The 23,170-nt window shown below is 40.5% G+C and overlaps 1 protein-coding gene across 2 annotated transcripts; it reads left to right on the top strand.

Annotated features, from left to right (window-relative positions):
• The first annotated feature begins 13,165 nt into the window (after positions 1 to 13,165).
• LOC148638049 (uncharacterized) lies at positions 13,166 to 22,735 on the top strand. 2 transcript variants are annotated; one of them, XM_088623398.1, is made up of 4 exons: positions 13,168 to 13,792; positions 16,364 to 17,188; positions 19,800 to 19,855; positions 22,451 to 22,735. In XM_088623398.1, exons 1-4 carry the CDS (start codon positions 13,420 to 13,422, stop codon positions 22,469 to 22,471), a joined length of 1,275 nt encoding a protein of 424 aa, XP_088479524.1. In that variant the 5' UTR covers positions 13,168 to 13,419; the 3' UTR covers positions 22,472 to 22,735. The 2 variants fall into 2 exon arrangements, with proteins under 2 accessions (XP_088479523.1, XP_088479524.1); XM_088623397.1 differs by lacking the exons at positions 19,800 to 19,855; positions 22,451 to 22,735 and having other exon boundaries at positions 13,166 to 13,792; positions 16,364 to 19,006.
• The last annotated feature ends 435 nt before the right edge of the window (positions 22,736 to 23,170 follow it).

Below are 23,170 nucleotides of genomic sequence, written 5' to 3'. Positions count from 1 at the left end.
AATCGAGTTACCATTTTCGGCTCTTCTGCGAGTACAGTTCTAGTTACTACCTTCAGCCGTACTGCAGTTGTGTACCAGGATGCAACACCTGGATTGTTTCGCACGGGCAGGGCGAGACGCTATTCCTTCAGCAATCCCTTTTTTTCTACACCACCTTCACAAAACAGGCATCTAAAAACACATACACCATTGACTCATTTTTCTGTTGTACTTGCTTCAGCACCACAGCAACATGGAGAGGACAAGGGACTTTTTAGAAAAGAGGAGTCCTTACCTCTTTATAGAAGCGGCCGCCTAACTTTTCCTCTCCATGTCCGTGTGGTTTAATTTAGATGGATACTTCTTCATCATTTGGGTCATGTATCCGCCAATCTGCCTCCTCCTTTTTAGAGGACGTTGTAAACCTTTAGGAACAATATAATCTAGCAACAAGGTTATGTCACTGTAATTAGGCTTAAGACAATCAAGAACAAGGCTTTCCTTTCTTCTAAATTCTTTACGGTCATCAGGCAATTTAGGAAAAGACTCAACTAATGCAAATAATTCACTAGGAGACCAATGTCAATGTACATATGCTGGAGTTCCTTCTGGACCTGTTAAAGTGCACATTGGCATTTCACGAACAAGTGAAAAGGCTATGGCTCCGGACCGCTTTCTAGTTTCGGTGGAGACTTTTTCTTTTTAGAAGGCATGGCCATGACTTTAGCTGCAGCTTGCTGTTCTTTAGTTCCAAGACTAGTCTTTTTTGAAGCTTCCCATTATTTCTGTGATTCCTCTTTCCATTACATAAGTTTTCCAATTCACTTTCTTTCCTTTCTTCTCCTTCTCTTCTAAGTTTCCCCTTCTTCAGGAAACTTCTTTTTCCCAATTCAACTTTCCTCTGTCCATTCTGATTCACTTACAAAGATCCTTCATAGTTATGGGCCCCTAATTATCATATATAAATTATGTGCAAGTTCCCTTACACCTATTACCCTAGCTTTACAGTTCATGAACATAAAACATTTTTTTTACTCTAACCCAGGCTATAATTGTTTCTCTGAATTTGTCGTACATGTACTTTTGCTGGACTGCTCGGTCCCATTTTCATCTTTTAATTTTAATTTCCCATTTTTACTGATCGGTGCCTTACTTAGAACCTTATCACATCAACTACTCCGCAGAGCAAAAACCACACGTCTGTGTTAAGATAAGTTCTTTATATGAGTCCCAGATTCATCAAACCCGCGTGAGAACACCCCTGTGGCTCGCTTCTCAAACTATTAATTTTTAAGGATCACTTACTGGCGTCAGACAGCTGCCAATTTTCCAGACGCGTCTCTGGAAGGATAAACAATTTATCCTCCGAGGTTCGTCCAATTTTGCTAAAATTGTCAGGGTCCGGATGGAGTTTTAGCAGCCTCAAATTGTCATGGAACTCTCAAGGAAGCCACAAGAGAGAGTTCTCACCTGAGTAAGGTCTTTATTTCAATATTGCAAGCCCTGCTGCCACTTCGCAAAGTGCAACCAGAGACTCAATTTGTTACAAGCAGTACAGGGTTTTTAAAAGATGTTGCGCTGTAAAAAAGCTCAGCGCTTTGTCCCTTCTAAAAGTTCCCCTTTCCCTAAGAGAAAACAGATTACATCAAAAAGCGAGAGAAGAAGCACTATATTTTGTTATTCAAAGCTTATCAGTTACTTTCAACTAATTCTAACAACCCAGACAGCATATATTGTTTTGGTACCTTGTCTTCTAAAGTAACCTAAACAGTATACTTTGTTGATGCACTGTTTTCTAAAATTCTGCACGTACTGTAGCACAGCATTTACAGTGCCTTGCGAAAGTATTCGGCCCCCTTGAACTTTTCAACCTTTTGCCACATTTCAGGCTTCAAACATAAAGATATAAATTTTTTATTTTATGTGAAGAATCACCAACAAGTGGGACACAATTGTGAAGTGGAACAAAATCTATTGGATTTTTGAAACTTTTTTAACTAATAAAAAAATGAAAAGTGGGGCGTGCAAAATTATTCGGCCCCCTTGCGTTAATACTTTGTAGAGCCACCTTTTGCTGCGATTACAGCTGCAAGTCGCTTGGGGTATGTCTCTATCAGTTTTGCACATCGAGAGACTGAAATTCTTGCCCATTCTTCCTTGCAAAACAGCTCGAGCTCAGTGAGGTTGGATGGAGAGCGTTTGTGAACAGCAGTTTTCAGCTCTTTCCACAGATTCTCGATTGGATTCAGGTCTGGACTTTGACTTGGCCATTCAAACACCTGGATACGTTTATTTGTGAACCATTCCTTTGTAGATTTTGCTGTATGTTTGGGATCATTGTCTTGTTGGAAGATAAATCTCCGTCCCAGTTTCAGGTCTTTTGCAGACTCCAACAGGTTTTCATCCAGAATGGTCCTGTATTTGGCTGCATCCATCTTCCCCTCAATTTTAACCATCTTCCCTGTCCCTGCTGAAGAAAAGCAGGCCCAAACCATGATGCTGCCACCACCATGTTTGACAGTGAGGGTGATGAGCTGTGTTGCTTTTACGCCAAACATATCGTTTTGCATTGTGGTCAAAAAGTTCGATTTTGGTTTCATCTGACCAGAGCACCTTCTTCCACATGTTTGGGGTGTCTCCCAGGTGGCTTGTGGCAAACTTTAGACGAGACTTTTTATGGATATCTTTGAGAAATGGCTTTCTTCTTGCCACTCTTCCATAAAGGCCAGATTTGTGCAGTGTAAGACTGATTGTTGTCCTATGGACAGACTCTCTCACCTCAGCTGTAGTTCTCTGCAGTTCATCCAGAGTGATCATGGGCCTCTTGGTTGCATCTCTGATCAGTCTTCTCCTTGTCTGAGCTGAAAGTTTAGAGGGACGGCCAGGTCTTGGTAGATTTGCAGTGGTCTGATACTCCTTCCATTTCAAGATGATCGCTTGCACAGTGCTCCTTGGGATGTTTGAAGCTTGGGAAATCTTTTTGTATCCAAATCCGGCTTTAAACTTTTCCACAACAGTATTACGGACCTGCCTGGTGTGTTCCTTGGTCTTCATGATGCTCTCTGCGCTTTCAACAGAACCTTGAGACTATCACAGAGCAGGTGCATTTATACAGAGACTTGATTACACACAGGTGGATTCTATTTATCACCATCAGTCATTTAGGACAACATTGGATCATTCAGAGATCCTCGCTGAACTTCTGGAGTGAGTTTGCTGCACTGAAAGTAAAGGGGCCGAATAATTTTGCACGCCCCACTTTTCATTTTTTTATTAGTTAAAAAAGTTTCAAAAATCCAATAGATTTCGTTCCACTTCACAATTGTGTCCCACTTGTTGGTGATTCTTCACATAAAATAAAAAAATTATATCTTTATGTTTGAAGCCTGACATGTGGCAAAAGGTTGAAAAGTTCAAGGGGGCCGAATACTTTCGCAAGGCACTGTACATCCTTGAAATATATTATCTTAAAGCACCAATATATTTTTTGCAAAGCTTTCTACATTTTAAGAATCAATTTACTTATTAGATTTCCACTTCAAGACTTGTTCGGCTGGCGTTCTGGGAGTTGCGTTTTTCAGAATTGTATTGAGATCGTTTTCCACAGAGCTCAGATGTCAAAGCACAGCAGCAGCTCTCCACAGCGATCGTCTATAGCGCCCTTTCTCCCGCAGCTTCGTCCTCATTGGAAGGAAGCAAGAGTGAAAGGCTGAAGTGAAATACAGATGCAGCCATTCAAAATGAGCGTTAAAAACCCGCGGTTCAGTAACCAACCCGCAGGGCACCGTAGGGCACCGCGGTAAGTGATTGGCTAGCCAAAGTGACCGACAGGGGCACTCGTGGTGCATTGGTTGGTAGTGAAAAGATTTAATCATTTAATGTCTTTACTGTGCACGTTTCAATCCGCTTAGTTTTGAATATTTATATGGAATTTTACCACTAAAGGGAAATTTTAGTAGCTGAGCATAAAAAGAAGAGGAGCATAATGCATCTGAAGGTCATAAACTATATTAATTTAGGAACATAAACATTACTGTATGTACAGTGCCTTGCGAAAGTATTCGGCCCCCTTGAACTTTTCAACCTTTTGCCACATTTCAGGCTTCAAACATAAAGATATAAATTTTTTATTTTATGTGAAGAATCACCAACAAGTGGGACACAATTGTGAAGTGGAACGAAATCTATTGGATTTTTGAAACTTTTTTAACTAATAAAAAAATGAAAAGTGGGGCGTGCAAAATTATTCGGCCCCCTTGCGTTAATACTTTGTAGAGCCACCTTTTGCTGCGATTACAGCTGCAAGTCGCTTGGGGTATGTCTCTATCAGTTTTGCACATCGAGAGACTGAAATTCTTGCCCATTCTTCCTTGCAAAACAGCTCGAGCTCGGTGAGGTTGGATGGAGAGCGTTTGTGAACAGCAGTTTTCAGCTCTTTCCACAGATTCTCGATTGGATTCAGGTCTGGACTTTGACTTGGCCATTCAAACACCTGGATACGTTTATTTGTGAACCATTCCTTTGTAGATTTTGCTGTATGTTTGGGATCATTGTCTTGTTGGAAGATAAATCTCCGTCCCAGTTTCAGGTCTTTTGCAGACTCCAACAGGTTTTCATCCAGAATGGTCCTGTATTTGGCTGCATCCATCTTCCCCTCAATTTTAACCATCTTCCCTGTCCCTGCTGAAGAAAAGCAGGCCCAAACCATGATGCTGCCACCACCATGTTTGACAGTGGGGATGGTGTGTTGAGGGTGATGAGCTGTGTTGCTTCTACGCCAAACATATCGTTTTGCATTGTGGCCAAAAAGTTCGATTTTGGTTTCATCTGACCAGAGCACCTTCTTCCACATGTTTGGGGTGTCTCCCAGGTGGCTTGTGGCAAACTTTAGACGAGACTTTTTATGGATATCTTTGAGAAATGGCTTTCTTCTTGCCACTCTTCCATAAAGGCCAGATTTGTGCAGTGTAAGACTGATTGTTGTCCTATGGACAGACTCTCCCACCTCAGCTGTAGTTCTCTGCAGTTCATCCAGAGTGATCATGGGCCTCTTGGCTGCATCTCTGATCAGTCTTCTCCTTGTCTGAGCTGAAAGTTTAGAGGGACGGCCAGGTCTTGGTAGATTTGCAGTGGTCTGATACTCCTTCCATTTCAAGATGATCGCTTGCACAGTGCTCCTTGGGATGTTTGAAGCTTGGGAAATCTTTATGTATCCAAATCCGGCTTTAAACTTTTCCACAACAGTATTACGGACCTGCCTGGTGTGTTCCTTGGTCTTCATGATGCTCTCTGCGCTTTCAACAGAACCTTGAGACTATCACAGAGCAGGTGCATTTATACAGAGACTTGATTACACACAGGTGGATTCTATTTATCACCATCAGTCATTTAGGACAACATTGGATCATTCAGAGATCCTCACTGAACTTCTGGAGTGAGTTTGCTGCACTGAAAGTAAAGGGGCCGAATAATTTTGCACGCCCCACTTTTCATTTTTTTATTAGTTAAAAAAGTTTCAAAAATCCAATAGATTTCGTTCCACTTCACAATTGTGTCCCACTTGTTGGTGATTCTTCACATAAAATAAAAAATTTATATCTTTATGTTCGAAGCCTGAAATGTGGCAAAAGGTTGAAAAGTTCAAGGGGGCCGAATACTTTCGCAAGGCACTGTACATAAACTGTACTGTGTATGGCTGGTCTTGATAGTTTAAAGAAAAAATACACACCAGTTTTCCATTTCTCCCTAAACATTTTAAGCATGAAAGTTTTATGAAACGGTACCCAAATATGTGATTGCTGTATAGAATGAATTTTAATTTTTAAAAATTATTTAACACGAAAATTAAGCTGTTTACATCTTCCGCCTGAGAACAGTCACCCGTTGCTACCCAACGCAGAAACACAGCCACTAACTAGGACATTAGAGAGGACAAGAGAGGACATTAGCTAGCCAATATGATAAAGAAATAATTTAAAGAAACAAAATGATTATTTTGTTTATTTCTTTTGCACATTTATTTGAACATTTCCATCGATTGTACAAGCACTTGGAAACTATCCAATCCCTAGTTCATCAAGCATTTACCAGTCTGGCGCCGGTCTGTGTCTTCTAGGATATAATGCCAGCGAACTCTTGTTTTTATGTCCACTATAACTACGCTGGGCAAACGTTCCAAAGTCAAATTCTTCCAGCACGGGGGTACCTTTAAAGCGGATATGATGGCACCGAAATTTTTTGGCGCGCCTTCTCTTTAAAGCTCTGGCTAAATATGAAGACAGTACGTACAGTTATAATTCAAACAAATTCAAATTAAAAACTACACATCCCAGTTACCATGGTGGTGCTTGTGATCATTGCGTTTAACCAACGAAACAGGGCGAAAAATCAGTCACATGACTTTGGGGCAGAGTTTCGAAAGCTTAACCTATCAGCAACAAAGCGAAATTTACACGATAGTGTCACGGACGTCCAAAGGGACTAACCGTGGGGAGCAGGAGAGCAGAAAAAGACCCATATGCGTAGCGGCGAGACGGGAAAAAGGCCCGGGCTCATTAGTGCAAAGAGTTCAGGAATGCTGTTTAGAAACCTATGCCCTCAGGGAGCGGACGTGGGGCGCCCTGGTGCTAGGCGGGTCTCAGGACATCCGAACGTCAATGCTGAGCGAGGACAGAGTACAAGACCCGGAAATATATAGCCCAAGGGAAAGAGAGGAACCGGAAGGACAACAGACCGGAAACCAGGGACAGGACAGAGAAGGAGCGCCCTCTGGCTGCAGAGGACGTGACAAGTCTCATTGAAACCCAAATACTGACATATCCAGCCAATCAGATGTTTGAGGTTGATCAGCTGCTGATCTATTATGAGAGAGTGAGGTCTGGGCAGAGCACAGCTCTGGATTCCCCAAGACTAGGAATTCTGTTCTCTGACTGCAGAGAGAATTAGTCCAGAAAATACGGTCAAAGTATTTCTTCACTGTGGTTTTAGAGCACTGGAGCTTCATAAGCATAAGTGAAATCTGCACTGAACCATCAACTCTTCCTAAAAAATACAATTTGATTTAAAAAATTTCCTATTCAAGGCTTTTGACTAAATGATTGTAACAACTGTTCTGTATATTGATTTTGTAGCATCCAGGTTCATAAAGAGAGAGATTTAAGTGTAGGTCGTATTCTATTTGATTTTTAAAAAAGCGGCTACTGTATATCTCTTCTTTTGGCCTGTGTAGGTGTTCTGTAAAAGTTAAATACTTGGTGACACTTTGTGGTTTCTCTGGGTGGTTAGGAAGTAGTTGCCTAAAACACCTTGTTAGTTAATTTGTACAATGCATGTGTGCTGTATGTTTATTCTGTGTGTTGTTTAGTGTGAGTATTGTCATTGTTAACAAATATTTAACTCATTGTGTCTGAAATATTACTTGTTTTCCTAAAGCTGTACCAAAGAACAAAGAACGCATCTGCCTTTAACTATACCAAAAGCTTGGGTATATTCTTAGCAAATTTTTAACAATTTTTACAAGGTGGGGGCTATGATTTTTTAAATTATTAATTTATCTACTCTGTCATTTCTGATATTCACCATTTTCATAACCCCTATTTGTAATTTGTAATATTATTTCAATACCTGACTCATTTGACAAACCGAATTTCAAGTATTTATTTTGTGATACTATCTATTTCTAGCATTGTTTATAGGCAATTAATTCCTATAGATTTTAAAATCGCACATATACAATTAAAAAAATGCATACTGTACCCATGATTAAAAATTGATGGGTCCAATTTTAATGACCTGCTTAACCAAAAATATCAGCTTAGAGTGTCGTCCCTTTCCATCAGCTGTCCACTGCCTGTCTCTTAGGCTGTGTCTCTCTGTCAGGTGTCCCCCACACTTGCCCTGGAGTGGACAGGGTCCTGCCCACAATGCCCTCTGAAGAAGGAGCCCCTACCCCTCACAGGACTGACTACGATGATGTTGGGGACGAGTCTCAGGGAGAGGATGGGTGCTGTGAGACTGACAGGGCTGTCTGGGAGAAGCTCCTCCTGCAGGTCTAGACACAGAAGAGCTTCAACAACAGAGTCACACAGTCTTAGAACAACTCTGAGCACTGAGACTGTCTGACATTGTCTGTGGCCTGAGTCCACTTCACTCCACGGTTTCCACACTGACACTGTCTGTGACCTGAGTCCACTTCACTCCACTGTTTGCACACTGATACTGTCTGTGACCTGAGTCCACTTCACTCCACTGTTTGCACACTGATACTGTCTGTGACCTGAGTCCACTTCACTCCACTGTTTCCACACTGATACTGTCTGTGACCTGAGTCCACTTCACTCCTCTGTTTCCATACTATCCTCAGTGTCTGTGTCTACAGTACCTGCAGCTTGTGTTTTAGAAAAGGGAGGCTTGAAGATCCCATTTCTGCTCAGTCTTTCTTCTTTTTATGTTTTGATGTTTTAGAAATTAGAAATAAAACCATTCATTGATGTACAGTTCTGAATGTACCACTTTTGATGGTAACAATTTTTATAAATGTTATTAAAAAGATGTTTTGCAATAAACTTTTTAAAACTATTTTTGTTATCTGCGTGTTATTTCTAATGTTTGATATTAAAAGTATCAATAAAAAATTAAGGAGCCCTTGGCCAATCACAATGATAATCTTCACCCCACAGGAAAAGGAGATTTAAATGTTTATCAACTTAGTCATATAAATTGATCTACACAAAGGACACTGTAGACAAAACCAGACACAACATGAGACAACCTGGTATTGAAATTTCCCTACAAGAAGGCACAGAATCCCAAATTTTAAAACTTCAGAAATGTTATAACTACAGACATCTCCTAAAGCATCTGGATTCAAATGACAGGAACACAGGAGAGTTTAAAGTATGCTCAAACAATACACACTTTGACAAGTGTGACAAACTGACATTACAAAACTCATGATCCTGAAAGAATGAGCCTTTTAAGCTCACTTCCTAAAATAATATCAGAATGTTTTAGTTTAGGAGGAAACTGGAGCGCCTGGAGGAAACTTATGCAAACATGGGGGACAACATACAGACTCCGCACAGATAGCACACAGGTCAGGAATGAAATACAGGGCTCCAGCACTACATGGTAGCAATGTTAACCACGGTGCCACCTGTAAAATAAATATAATTTGTGAAACACTAAGGGATTGTGTAAAACTATATTCTATATACTTTCAGTCTGGATCTTTAACAATGTATTTAACCTTTTGTCTGCAGAAAATGTTAGGTTGCCTGGTTTTGGGAGGAAAGGGAATTTTCCAAATTAAATGAAATTAGCAATTATTAACAGAATATATTTCTACATATCAACACTATAATAAAATATGCAAAATATTATTTAATGATTTGAGTTCTATAATACTGACACAGTAATTGTATTTGAAAAGGTATTTTCAGTCTTGTTACTGTTATTTCCAGATGTTTTTAGCACCAAAACCAGACAATAACAGTTCAGTTTCAAGTAAAGAATCCTGGCGCTACATCACAGAAAGTCTTTCCCACTTCAATCTGCATCTCTCCACTATATTCTCACCAGTGAGGAAGTTAAACACAGTGTTTTTAAACACACTGACTTCATACAAGTCACCCCACTGACCTGACAGCTCCAGTTTCGTGTGCATTTCTTCTTTTATTATTCCAGTAACTTCACAGGAAAGCAACTCAGACCACGTGTATCCACTTCCAGGAAGTAAGGACACGTATTTGCAAGAGTTTCAATTCTTAGTAAAAGAAGCTCTAAAACACAGTCTATGTTGCACAGTGAGCAATCCTTCCCTCTTCCAAGGAGGACTGGGATAGAAAATCAATGACCATTTTGTCCACTTCCAGAGAGTCCACACACTTAATTGGGAGAGTTTCAATTCAGTGTAGGAAAAAAAATCTCTAAATGAAATTTTATGCTACACAGAGAGCACTTTCTTCTGTATGGCCGGTTTGCTCAGTTGGTTAGAGTGTGGTGCTAATAACACCAAGATTGCTTGTTCCTATACGGGCCAGGAGAGCTCCTTCTCTTCTGCCAAAACCCTTTGATCTTTCTTTCCATGGTGAAATATGATGCAAAGATACCACTAACTATAGATAAATGAGTGTGAAGAGGAAAGTGCTCAAATATTTAAAATCTGGTATGTGAAGAACAGATAGAGTGTCGCTATTTGCAAAAAATGAGGCTTTCAAATAATTTTTTCGTAAAGACGCTCAAATCCAGCCTATTAAGTCTCAGGACCAGATGATTGGCTCATTACCTAGGTGAAGATGGCCAATTAGAGAACTTAGATATTAAAATTGTGTCAGAGTGGATGTTTATTAGTCTTTTAAGGCAGGAATTTGGGTCTCAAGTCCTATATGGGGTGGGGTGTGTCTCACTTCTGTGCTCAAATCCCAAGATTACACTCAAAGTGAGGAGGAAGTGTGTTGCGGCAAATGTGATGTCAAATCAACTGCTTTTCCAGAAGCCAATGTGATATAAATTAAAGTTCTCATTTGACCGAGGATCATCGTGTGCTGAAATTGGTCCTGGAGAAGTGCATACAGTAAGGCAGAAGGTTTGTGTTGTTTATAATAATAATAATAATAATAATAATAATAATAATAATAATAATAATAATAATAATTGCTTACACTTATATAGCGCTTTTTCTGGACACTCCACTCAAAGCGCTTTACAAGTAATGGGGATCCCCTCCACCACCACCAATGTGCAGCATCCACCTGGATATACTGTGTCAGGCCAATAGCTCCCTGTTGTTATTACAATATTTTATATAACTAAATATTTCTTGTGCATCACTGTTCTTATAGTAGTAAAAAGTAGACGTTTTGCTATGAGAAGCTGGAATGGGTTCATGGAATGACAGTGTGACAAGCCTTGGAAAAAGACATGTTGTGTGCCCATCTTCAAGCGATCAAATCCTATGATTAAATGATGTTCCAGCAAAAGTGCTCTGTTTTACTAAGTCATTATTTCTATGTCTTGTAGAGAAATAGGTGTTTCTATCGGTTCAGGTATAGAACACAAACACCCATTGTAAGCAATTGAGCATTCATAATCCTGAATTTTAAACTGCCAGAATATTTATACTTTGTTTTAGTATTTGTGAATATTAGAGCTTTAAAAAAATGTTTTTACAAATTGTGTGAGCATTTTCTGTTACATCACTTCATTGTTTTGTGCATTCTGCTGACTTTTTAAAAATATATATTTTTATAAAAATATTGTTGTCTTTTGAATGTATTTCTAAATGATTGTTTTTAATATAAATTGCATGAAACACAAACAACACCCATGATAAGAAATTAATTATTGATCGTTCATTTTAAACTTTTTTACTGTATTTAATTATGTTGAGTTTTTTTACATACTGTTAGTATATCACTTTTTATCAAGTGTGCTTTAAATCTTTCGCTACACCATTGATATTCAGTTACACCTACAGTATTTAAAAGTATGTTGTACAAAAATATTTACCGTTTTATTATTTTTGCACGTTACTTCCTAGCACTAAATAGCAATGCATGTATTTGGTCCAGCTAAAGATTAGCAAGAAGCAAATCTCTTTCCTTGCTTTAGTAGATGAATCAAGGACTCTGCTCTCAATGTATTTTAACCAGACACTAGGACAGATAAACGCAGTTAATACGTGCCAAATTATAGTATGAAATTGCTTGAGCAAAACATTATTCATTATTGCAACCATTATTGGTAGCTTAGTTCCTCTCTATTTTTTATACAGTAGTTTCTTTAAAAAAAACATGCCTGTCAGAAGGCCAAAGAAACGAGGTGAACGTAATAACCACCGCGCTATGGAAACGACAGTACACCCCACTCCCAGAGCAGGATTGGAGACTCCATATTCTACAGCTCTCTAGCAATAGAGGAGTTCCGACTAGAGAAATGGGGATAACCTCCTCTTCAAGATATGGAAATATATTTACCGAGACGAGTCCTTTTTTTGAAGGTCAGCACTCTCTGCCAGTCACTCCTCCCCTCCTCGCGCAATGTATCTCTGTTAACACACCAAAGCGATAACTATTATTACACGTTTTTGCACTCCGCATGCTGTTTTACAGGGCTCTCTTCTGCGCTGAGCTGCTCCTTTGAAATCCAAAAGGCAACAGACGCGCTCCTATACCCGAAGTCGAACCCAGTCCGCCTGGGTGACGGCGGTTTAGAGATTACAAATAATTTAAAAAGACATTAAAATGCTAATAATATGTAACAAAATGTAAAAAAAAAACGTTAACAAGACTGCAGACAGTTTTTGAAAAGGAGCTCTGTAAAATTCACAAATACTAAGACAAGGTATGAATACTCCATGGGTTTAAAATTCAGGAATATTAATAATTTCAAATTTGTAATTTGTTTACAATTGGAATTTTTATGGTTCGTATGATTTAGCGACTTTTTTACAATATGTAAAAGAAAACAGTACAGCTAAATAAGAAAGCCTTAGAGCCACAGAGGGAAAAAAAATGCGTTTAAAGTTATTTTAAAGACGAGGTAATATTGCACCATAAACTCAAATGTTTGTCCTCTTTGTGGCGCTTGCTTTTTGTTGCTTTAGCTAATTTCATGCAGTTTATTTCTGACCCATGACGTAAAGAGCTTGTGTATTTACGACAAAAAGCAGGGCAACAATTTTCATCGGTCTTATTGAAACTGTTAAAAAGTAAATGAGATCCTGTGTCCAAAATCCTGAGGTGCCTTTTTTCCTGTCTTGTCATACAGAATGTATCATTAAGGACAATCACATAGGGCTTGATTTTGTTAAATGCAAGTACAGTATTTATTTCCTATCTTGGAACCACTTGTTTTTCGAGAAATTCAAACAATTTGTGAAATATGAAATAGAAATCTTGCTTATCGGTGCAGGAGAAATACTGCCAGTTGGCAAGAAAACGACAGCATTTTTTTTCTTTAACCAAAAACCTGCATAGGGAGATGTAGAACAAAAATCCGCTTGAGACGTTTTCGCTGGGGAGGAGGGATGTGAAAGGGCAAAAAAATGTATCTGTTCCGTTACGAACGGCGAAGGTCGCAGGCGATTCACTCCTCTTGACTAGGTGGCGCTAGGAGGTGCAGTGAAGTTTATATCCGGCTGCAGGAACTCCTCTTTCTCAGCTCCGCTTCTCGGTTGTCTTGAAGCCGCATCCGCGCTAAAGAATGACGTCATCATACTGCGCGACACTGCGTGTATTTCACCAACGTGTGGGTGACTGAATCATTTTCTTATCATTATTCATTATTATTTTTTAAATGACTTCAGGTTCTGAATACGTAACGTCTCGTCGGCTGTGTTTATGCTTGAACAGAGCAGGATCTGTGAAGAATAAAAATAAAGAAGCTATTCTGTTTAAACTTCGGAAGTGAGCCTTTGTTTCTGACCGACTCTGAAGAAGGATGGCGGAGTGCTTGTTAAATCTGCAAACCCAGCTTGACTCTTTCATGCAGGTTTTGCTCAAATCGATCGTGTATGAAGTTTCAGAAGTTTTCCGAAACAGAATTTCTGACTCTGAGGACGAGTTTCAAGACAAACTCCTCAGCGTCTCCCAGATTCTGGTGAGACGGGCCGTGTTTAAAATCACGCAGTGTGTGGAGGACAGTGTCGGGAGTGAAATGGCGCAGCTAAAGAAGGAAAACGAATGCCTGAAGTGGAGATTTCAGCTGTGGGAGAAGGATTCGGGAGCAAGAGGAGATCAGGGTCGGACAGATCAGGGTACCCAGACGCTTCCCTGTGAAGTCACTGCAGAAATAAAAGAAGAAATGTTGTCAGGTCAGTGTGGTGACTTGTATGAAGTCAGAGTGTGTGTGTTAAAAACCACTGTATATAACTAACTCACTGGTGAGATTTTTTAAATAACAAACTTTATTTTAAAGAAAACATCTCACAATAGTGAACATTCTCATTCTCATTCTCAGTACGCATTCTAACAAAGTATCTAACAAAGTAACAAGGTATCAAACTGTCATCAAATAAACTTTGAGAGATGCAGAGTGACGTGGGAAAGACATGTGTGATGTAGCAACGGGATTCTTTACTGGAAACTGAACTGTTTTGTCCGGTTACGGTGCTGAAAACCCCTCGTTCACATTCAACAATTGTTCCACTGAATCAATTTGTAATCCGACGTCATTAGGAGACACCATTTATAAATATTGTATTCACGTTGTATCGGTCTAGATTTTTTTATTTATACTAATGATTGTGTAAATAAAAATTATTTTGATTGGTTTAGATATTACCGTCCTCCAGGGTCTGTCTGTATTAACTCCTCTGGAATATTAATCCGGTGTGTCTGTATTAACCTCTCTCTCTCTAAGTGCATTGTTTATGTACTGTACTGTGCAGTAAGTGTGTGTGAATCAACCCCTCTCTCTCTCAGTGCAGTGTTTATATGCTGTAGTGTCCAGTCAATGTATCTGTGTTCACCCCTCTCTCAGTGCAGTGTTAATGCATTGTAGTGTTAAGTCTGTATGTATGTATTAACCTGCCTCTCTCTGTGCAGTTTTAAACTACTGTAATGTGTGGTCAGTGTGTCTGTATTAATTCCTCTCTTTCTCAATGCAGTGTTAATGTCCTGTAGTGTCAAGTCAGTGTGTTTGTATTTATCCCTCTATCTCTCTCAGTACAATGTTAATGTACTATAGTGTCCAGTCAGTCTGTCTGCATTTACCCCCCTCTCTCTGAGCACTGTTAATGTACGGTCTGTATAAATGCCTCTGTCTCAGTGTAGTGTTAATGTACTGTACTGTCCAGTCAGCATGTCTGTATAAACCCCTTTCAGTGCAGTGCTGATATGCTGCAGTGTCCAGTCAGTATGTATCTATTAACACCTCTCTCTCAGTGCAGTGTTAATGTACTGTTATGTCCAATCATTGTCTGTATTTACCCCTCTGTCTCAGTGTGGTGTTAATGTACTGTAGTGTGCAGTCAATTTGTCTGTTAACCCACCTCTCTCTCTCAGTGCATTGTTAATGTACTGTTATGTCCAGTGTCTGTATTTACCCCCCTCTGTCAATGCAGTGTTAATATGCTTTTATTTCCAGTTTGTCCGTGTCTGTATAAAGCCCTCTCTCTCACTGTAGTGTTAATGTACTGTAGTGTCCAGTCAATGTGTCTGTATTAACCCCTCTCTCTCTCAGTGCACTGTTAAAGTAAATGTAACGTGATTGTGATATTATTACAGTAGACTTTCTTTTTAGATGGTAGTTAGGTTTTTGACAAAGCTAAATCAGAACACCCCCTTATACCCATTTATTCCGCTATGTTTAAACAACCCAAATTGATTGTCAGTGTACTAGTACGCATGTGTGTAGTTTAAAGCTTTTTAGATCACATGGCCTCAGCTATCACTACTATGCTGATGATACTCAAATATACATCCATACCAAACCTGACGCTGATGTGTCTGTCTCTATTCTATTTAGTTGCATCTCCCATATAAAATCTTGGATGACTCAAAATGTCCTTCATCTTAACTGTGACAAGACTGAAGTCATGCTTATTGGCACCACCCATCAACTTTGTAAAACCAATGCTGTAACTCTATCTGTAGATAATCTTATACTTGAGCTTCAGTCTATATTGAAAAACTTAGGGATGCTATTTGACGTTTGACCCATATGTGCAGCAAAAATATTGCTCCACTACGCCCTATGTTATCACTAACTGTGGCTGAAAAGTGTTGTCTAATCTTGAATCGACTACTGTAATGCTGTACTCTCTGGGGATTCTAAATCCACATTGAACAAACTCCAGTATGTCCATAATTCAGCAGCCAGAATCCTGACCAGGTCTAGAAGAAGTGTTCACATTATTCCTATCCTGAGTCCTTGCACTGGCTTCCTGTCAAGTTGCATGTCGACTTAACAATCCTCCTGCTCACCTATAAGGCTCTCCATGGCTTGGCACCTCAGTACCTGTCTGGTTTATCACCCTACTCCCCACGTCACAACCTTCACTCTTCTAATTGTGTTCTCCTATCTGTCCCCCAGTCTGTCTATAATCAATGGGTGACATGGCCTTCTCCTGTTATGCCCCCAAGCTCTGGAACTCCCCAAGGATATCAGAGAGTCACCTTCTCTAAACTCCTTCAAATCCAGATTCAAAACCTTCTTCTTTAGAAGGCCCTTCATTGAACTGTTCTTTACCCCTCTGCTCCTACTGTATTTAGTACCAGCATCTAGTGTCTCCTCTAACTGTGTGTTCTAATCGTGCTTATTTTGTGTATTTTTTGTTGTTGGCATTCTGTAAAATGCTTTGAGAAGCCACCTTTAAAGGTGCTATATAAAATAAAGTTTTTTATTATTATTATAAAGATTTTATCTTGTTCTGTGTTTACAGGCTCAGAGGCCAGTGCTCTCTTTGAGGCTGGGGAAAGGGCTGCTCTTGAACAGAAGCATAGTGCGGAGGAGTGGGGCTCCAGTCTGATGCAGGAGACAGAGCTCACTGCTCCAGAAGGGAAAAAGACTCTCAGTGAGCAGCACACAGAGAGCAGACAGATTGTTGAGGTTCTGAACTCTGTGCCCATGATGAAGATGGAGTCTGAGAGTGGGACACCTGGACTCTTAGTATGTGATGATTTTACAGATAAGATGAATAATCTGTACTCAAACAATATTACGCAGGTTTGTAATGAACTAGGCTGTTTCTCTGTACAAGAGCACAAAGAAGAACTGTGTGAGTTTAATCTTACAGAGCAGGACATGGATCCCCAGTTGATTGACCCTGCAGAGCAGACGACTGATGTACCTGGTGAAGAGAACAATACTGAGTCACAGCACACTGAGAAGAGTCAGTACAGGGAGGAGCAACAGCAGCTCCTACAGGGCTTGATAATCATTAGACCTTGTTCTGTTCAAGTGGAGAGACTGTCATTGCAGAGTCTCAAACAACCATATGATCCCTTAGTATCTGATGACTTTACACACAGGTTTAATGATCTGGTTACTGAGAAAATTGTTGAAAGTTTTAATGAACTGGAGAGTATGTCTGTTCTTCGGCAAAGAGAGGAACAACTGAATGAACTGGATGGTTTTAGTCTCAGAGAGCTGGAGAAGGAGCCCCAGATGATTCACACTGCTGAGCAGCACACTGAGGGACAAGGTGGAGAAAACAAATCTCAGTTTCAGCACACAGAGCAAGATCATTCCATGGAGCATTTTCAGAGTAAGAGACCCCAGCACAATCAGAGGATGAGGAAAGATCAGTCAAGGCCTTGCTCAGATGGAGTGGACAAACTGCCATTATGGCACAGGGAGGAGCAGCGTTTCTGTCAGTCTAGCATTTCAAAACCCTACCAGCACCTTCACACAGGAGAGAGACCTTTCAGCTGCAGTCAGTGTGGGAAGAGTTTTAGTCGGTCACGTAACTTAATAAACCACCAGCGCATTCACACGGGAGAGAGACCTTTCAGCTGCAGTCAGTGTGGGAAGAGTTTTATTCAATCATATGACTTAAAAAGGCACCAGCGCATTCACACAGGAGAGAGACCATTCAGCTGCAGTCAGTGTGGGAAGAGTTTTAGTCGGTCAAGTAGCTTAATAGCCCACCAGCGCATTCACACAGGAGAGAGACCATTCAGCTGCAGTCAGTGTGGGAAGAGTTTTATTCGGTCAGGTGATTTAAAACCCCACCAGCGCATTCACACAGGAGAGAGACCATTCAGCTGCAGTCAGTGTGGGAAGAATTTAAGTCAGTCAAGTAGCTTAATAGCCCACCAGCGCATTCACACAGGAGAGAGACCATTCAGCTGCAGTCAGTGTGGGAAGAGTTTTATTCGGTCTTGTGACTTAAAAACCCACCAGCGCATTCACACAGGAGAGAAACCATTCAGCTGCAGTCAGTGTGGGAAGAGTTTTAGACAGTCAAGTAGCTTAATAGCCCACCAGCGCATTCACACAGGAGAGAGACCATTCAGCTGAAGTCAGCGAGGGAAGAGTTTTAGTCAGATAAGCCACTTGCAATCACACCAGCACATTCACATAGGAGAGTAACCATTCAGGTGCAGTCAGTGTGGGAAGAGTTTTATTCAGTCACATGACTTAAAAATGCACCAGCGCATTCACACAGGAGAGAGACCATTCCGCTGCAGTTAAGAGTGGGTTTTTTTCCAGTCAGGTGACTTAAAAACACCAATCTAGTCAGCAGGTCAGTTGTCAGTCAAGTAAACTAAAATGTCTTTCAGTGCAAGTAGGCATGTGACATCCGAAGAAGGCTCCACAGCCGAAACATTTATTTTCTTCTCTTTTCAGCATGGAACAAACCTTTACTTTAATAAAATATCTATTAGTCACAGTCACTTTGTACTCACCCACTTTTGAGTTCATCTGGTCAATTAAATTATGACTATACTCTTATTTACGATTGACTAAAATAGAAATAGCTCCTGTCACAGAGTTTAATTTATGTGTATAATAAAATGTTTTTAGTTTTATTCAATTTTAAAATGAATGAGGTCTAAATTGAATAAATTTCATTGTCAATTGAATTGGATTCCTTATAGTCTTGGAATGTTAATTTTAGTCCTGTTTAATTTTCCAATTAAGACTGTTCTCATTGGATAAGCTTGTAATTGTGTAACAGCTTTTAACTTACCATGTTATACACAGAATGTGTATAAAACAGATTAAGATCCTTAACTGTCACTCTTAAGGAAAAAAAGTCACACATCTGATTAAATTCTACAAACAAAAGCTCAAAGTCTTTGTTGCACAATCTAAAGTGTATTTTCCCCAGAGAGGATATATATCAAATACAAGAAATATTTATACAATAAAGGGTAAATAATAAAGAACAAGATATCGTATGAATTAGCAATAATTCTATAATAGTCATTTTTTCAATGCAACTATTTTTTAAACAAGACAAGCAATATATACAGTGCCTTCAGAAAGTATTCATGCCCCATTGTTTATAATGTTAAAATGAAATTAAATATTTATAGTTCTGAAGTCATCTATTAAATAAAAATGGAAAATTACTTAATTGATAAGTATTCACTCCCTTTGTTTTAACAACCTAATTTGGGTCAATTATCTTGAGAGGTCATACTAAATTATGTTAACAAGGTACACCTGTGTTCCTTTCAAGTTCACCGGCTCGATAAATTGCACAATAAATATCACTGACTGTGAGGTCTCACAACTAAAACAGCAGATCAGATCAGTCCTGCTGTCATGAGGACCAAGGAGCTGCCTGTGGAGCTTTGAGATAAAGTTGTTAGGAGGAGAAAAGCTGGAGAAGGTTATAAAAAGATTGGCAAAGCTTTGAATCTTCCTAGGAGCCCAGTGAAGTCCATTGTAACTGAAGTGGGACATGTGTATATATCTCACTTATCCAGCATCACAGTATCACCACTTAAGCACACTGTGAGAGGTGTTGATGGGGTCTGTTAATCTAGCCTCAAACATAAGTTAAACTAAGATGCCATAAAGCTGACCTGCTTTAGCAGCCCCAGTGGCTTAATGCTACATAATAAAAAAACAGGAACAACACCCACAAACAGGATAAATCAGACCAATGTCTGCTGCATATCAAAGGACAGAACCTAGAGCAAGACAGAGTAGGACAAGAAGTAATTACATATCAAAGAACAGGACAAGCACTCAGGTGATGAAACAAACTTTCTTCTGACTGTATATAAGAATTGGGAAACCCTTGCGGTTTGTCTGTTTTGTGGGGCAGACCCAGCACGCATTGTCAGACTTATTGAGCTCAATAAAACTGAATCTGCACAAGACCGTGTCCTGCTCCTCTGATGAAGAATTTCCCACAACAGTTGGCGTAGTCGACAGGATTCTCCAAGTCTTCGGTAATTCCCAGACAGCACACAGGGTGAGTATATTTTTTATGTTACCACACAATTAGGTTACCGAAAAGGAAGGACTGGAAACATACAGAGAATATAAAGAATCATTTATAGGGAAAAGAGTAAGGACACGCCTCTGAGATTCAGGGTAAAAATCCCTTAACCGAGACAAGACATGATTCCTCTGAGCTTGGTTTTGAAACCAAGACAAGACGTGGTTCCTCTGAGCTCTGGGCGGGTCTCTAAACCAGGGAGCTTTCCCCCTGGGGCGAGGCAAAGTCCCTAAACGGAACAAGGTGAGCTAAGCGACGATATTGTGCCAGCAAGATTCCCTCTGAGTCCAGACAGGCACCCCTAAGGTTAATAATATTATTAAGATTATATTATTAACAATATAAGTATAGACCAGTTGTGCTAGCAGTTTAATCACCAGTGACTGCTGAACTGAGTGTTAACTGAGGAGTTGGCCCTGTACGCTAACACCAGACTCATATTCACTGACTGCTTCACAAGGATACTTGTAAGTGTGCTGGCAGCTCCGCTTTTAACAATTTATTAAAATGCTAACAATATGTAAAATAAAAACAACAGCACCGTTAAATGCTGGGGAGACGGGTAGTTTTTTTTTTTACAATCAGATTCCAATCTCTAATGCTGTGTGTGAGAGCTTGTAATGTAAGTTTCCTTTTCTCACATTTTCTGACAACTATTCCAAAGGGGCACCCTGTCAACTCCTTATACTTTTTAAAATGTCTGCCTGCATGTTTGATTTTTGTCATTTTATTTAGAAAAAGTTCAATATTGATCATAACTAAAGAAAATTAGGATCACGAATAAAAAAAGGGGCTAAAGATATGAGTCGCTCTTGAATCAGAGCTGGGTGACACGGGCTTCTGTTCTGATATAGTTGTACGAGAAGCAGGAGGAATCACTTCTCTCCTCTGGAGCATGAGCTGAATCAGGAGGGAGACATTTCCTATACTCATGCATATGTCAACGTTTGACCTACATCATAAAACTAAAACTAAATTAAAAACTAACATTAAGTTGTCAGAGACATTCATTTATATACGAACAAGAGACAAAGTAATAATTCTACATTAACTTGTCCTACACTGATCAGACTAATTGAAATGTATGGATGCCCGTTTCCGCCAGGGAGTAAAAATAAAACGCGCTATGGTTTCTCAGGATTCCGACTTAGTAACTCAGAATTCCAACTTTATATCTCAGAATTGCAAATTAAAAACTCAGAATTGCGACTTTATATCTCGTAATTTTGACTTTATATCTCACATTCGCGATTTCGAAATAGCCCATATTTCATTGTCTGTCCTTTCGTTATTGTAATGGATTCAGGTTCTAAGGGCTTGTGCCCTCGCCACTCCCACCCTAGTTCGTGCCTCACTGCATTGGCTCGAACCCAGGTCTTGCCAGCTGAGCTTAAGAACACTTTCTTTAGCCCCGGCGGCCAGCATCCCTGTTATGCGCAGGGGAGGGCGGTGCCATCACCACACTGCAACCAGATCGTACAAATTGTATGTTACAAAGGAACAAGTAATAGGTTTATTCAATGCTGAAAAAAAAGAAAGAAAACACAACGATCATAGGATCTATAGGCCTGAAGACTTGATAAAAACCCGGATGGAATAGCGGCTTTTAAAAAAAAAATTTAAACACCAGAAATACAAAAACGGACACAGAATATGAAATAAGATACAGAAGCGGCGAGGGCACAAGCCCTAGAACCTGAATCCATTACAATAATAAAAGGACAGACAATGAAATATGGGCTATTTCGAAGTCGCAAATGTGAGATATAAAGTCAGAATTCTGAGTGTTTAAGTCGCAATTACGAGATATAAATTCGGAATTCTGAGTTGCTAAGTCGCAATTCTGAGATACCATAGTTTTATTTTTTACTCCCTGGCGGAAACGGGCTTCCATAGGTTCTCAGTGCTGCGAAGCAAAAGCAATCTGAAAAATCAGACAAATTATTATCAGATCATGTCAAAAGCTGATCAGTATTTCTTTACTGGGAAGCAAAGAAATGCTTGTATTACACATTTTAATATGACATGCAAAAATGAAAAATAGTAAACTTATTTTAATTGCGTTACATGTTGATAGAACAGCCCCCTTGATAAAGTAAAGTGTGGACGGACGTGTCGCATGTTCCGTACTCTGTCTGACAGTGAGTTTAACACACTGTCCTCGTAAATTAGAAACTAATTGAACAATAAATTCATCTGAGCCAAATCTACACGTGTGGGTGATTTAATTCTGTCTAAATTGCGTGGAACTCCTCCGCTGAGGTCGGATACACACGGGAAAGTGTTCAGGCGGCTTCCCGGAGTCCCGCCTCAGACTGGAAGCAGGTTCTAATTAGACGCTGAGAACAAGAGTCTCTGTGTGTAATTGATTGTGTTGATTGAGCGGTAGTGTGACCAGGTGTGTGGTAGAAGGTCCTGCCAGTATAAAAACCTAGTCACCGCGTTCACACTTTATGCTTTCTTGCTTCAACACAGTTTGGTGGTTTACTTATTTTACTCCTGTAGCAATTTAGCGGGACGTTAATTTGGCGATGCGCTCGTTTCTCTTTGTGCTGTGCCTGTGCGCAGGGGCCGGGCTCCCCGCACTGATCTCCGCCGGGCCGGCTGGCTGGGACTCTCGGGCATCAAGAGCGTCCTGTTTCCTCCCCAGCGAGGGCGGCAGCCGGCTCGCCCGGCCATCGGGGGCACCCGAGGAGTGGCCGTGTGGTGCGACTCCAGCAGGATGTACGTGAGGGTCAGTCGGCTCCTGTTCGGCTTCAGCTGTCGGCCATCGGAGGTGACCTTGGGCAACTGCAGCGTCAGCCGAACCACAGGCCGTTACTTCTACTTCATCTACGGGCTTCACGAGTGCGGTACCGAGCAATCGGTAAGCGGGTCTTCATCTACAGGCAGTGTATCGATGTGAGCTGTAGGGCTAGTGTCAGGGTTGCCTTTCCTGGGAATACCCCTTCCTCTGTGACCTTGCAGGTTGTCCAGGGCCGCCTGGTGTACTCCAACACTCTCCGCTATGCCCCGCCCTCCTCCAGTGCACCTGTGCATCGCTTCATTCCCTTCTCTGTGCCGGTCAAGTGCTCCTACAACAGGTAGGCAGGGCTCTGCTGCTGCTGAGAAGCCGCTGGGAAAGTGTCCAGAAGCCCCTCATCCCCTCTGTCCTGCAGGTTCCACTACTCCTACAAGGTTGGCTATGTCCCCACGTGGGCCAGGAGAAGGACCTTCTTCAAGGACCTGAAGAACAAGCACAGCTTTGTGCTGCTCACCACCAACTGTAAGCTCCTTGAGTGAGTGGCT

The sequence above is a fragment of the Lepisosteus platostomus genome, assembly GCF_059453375.1.
Source record: "Lepisosteus platostomus isolate fLepPlt1 chromosome 5 unlocalized genomic scaffold, fLepPlt1.hap1 SUPER_5_unloc_4, whole genome shotgun sequence".
NCBI classification, from domain to species: Eukaryota; Metazoa; Chordata; class Actinopteri; order Semionotiformes; family Lepisosteidae; genus Lepisosteus; species Lepisosteus platostomus.
Note: the sequence above shows the minus strand (reverse complement) of the source record. Positions and strands in the feature narration are given on the sequence as shown.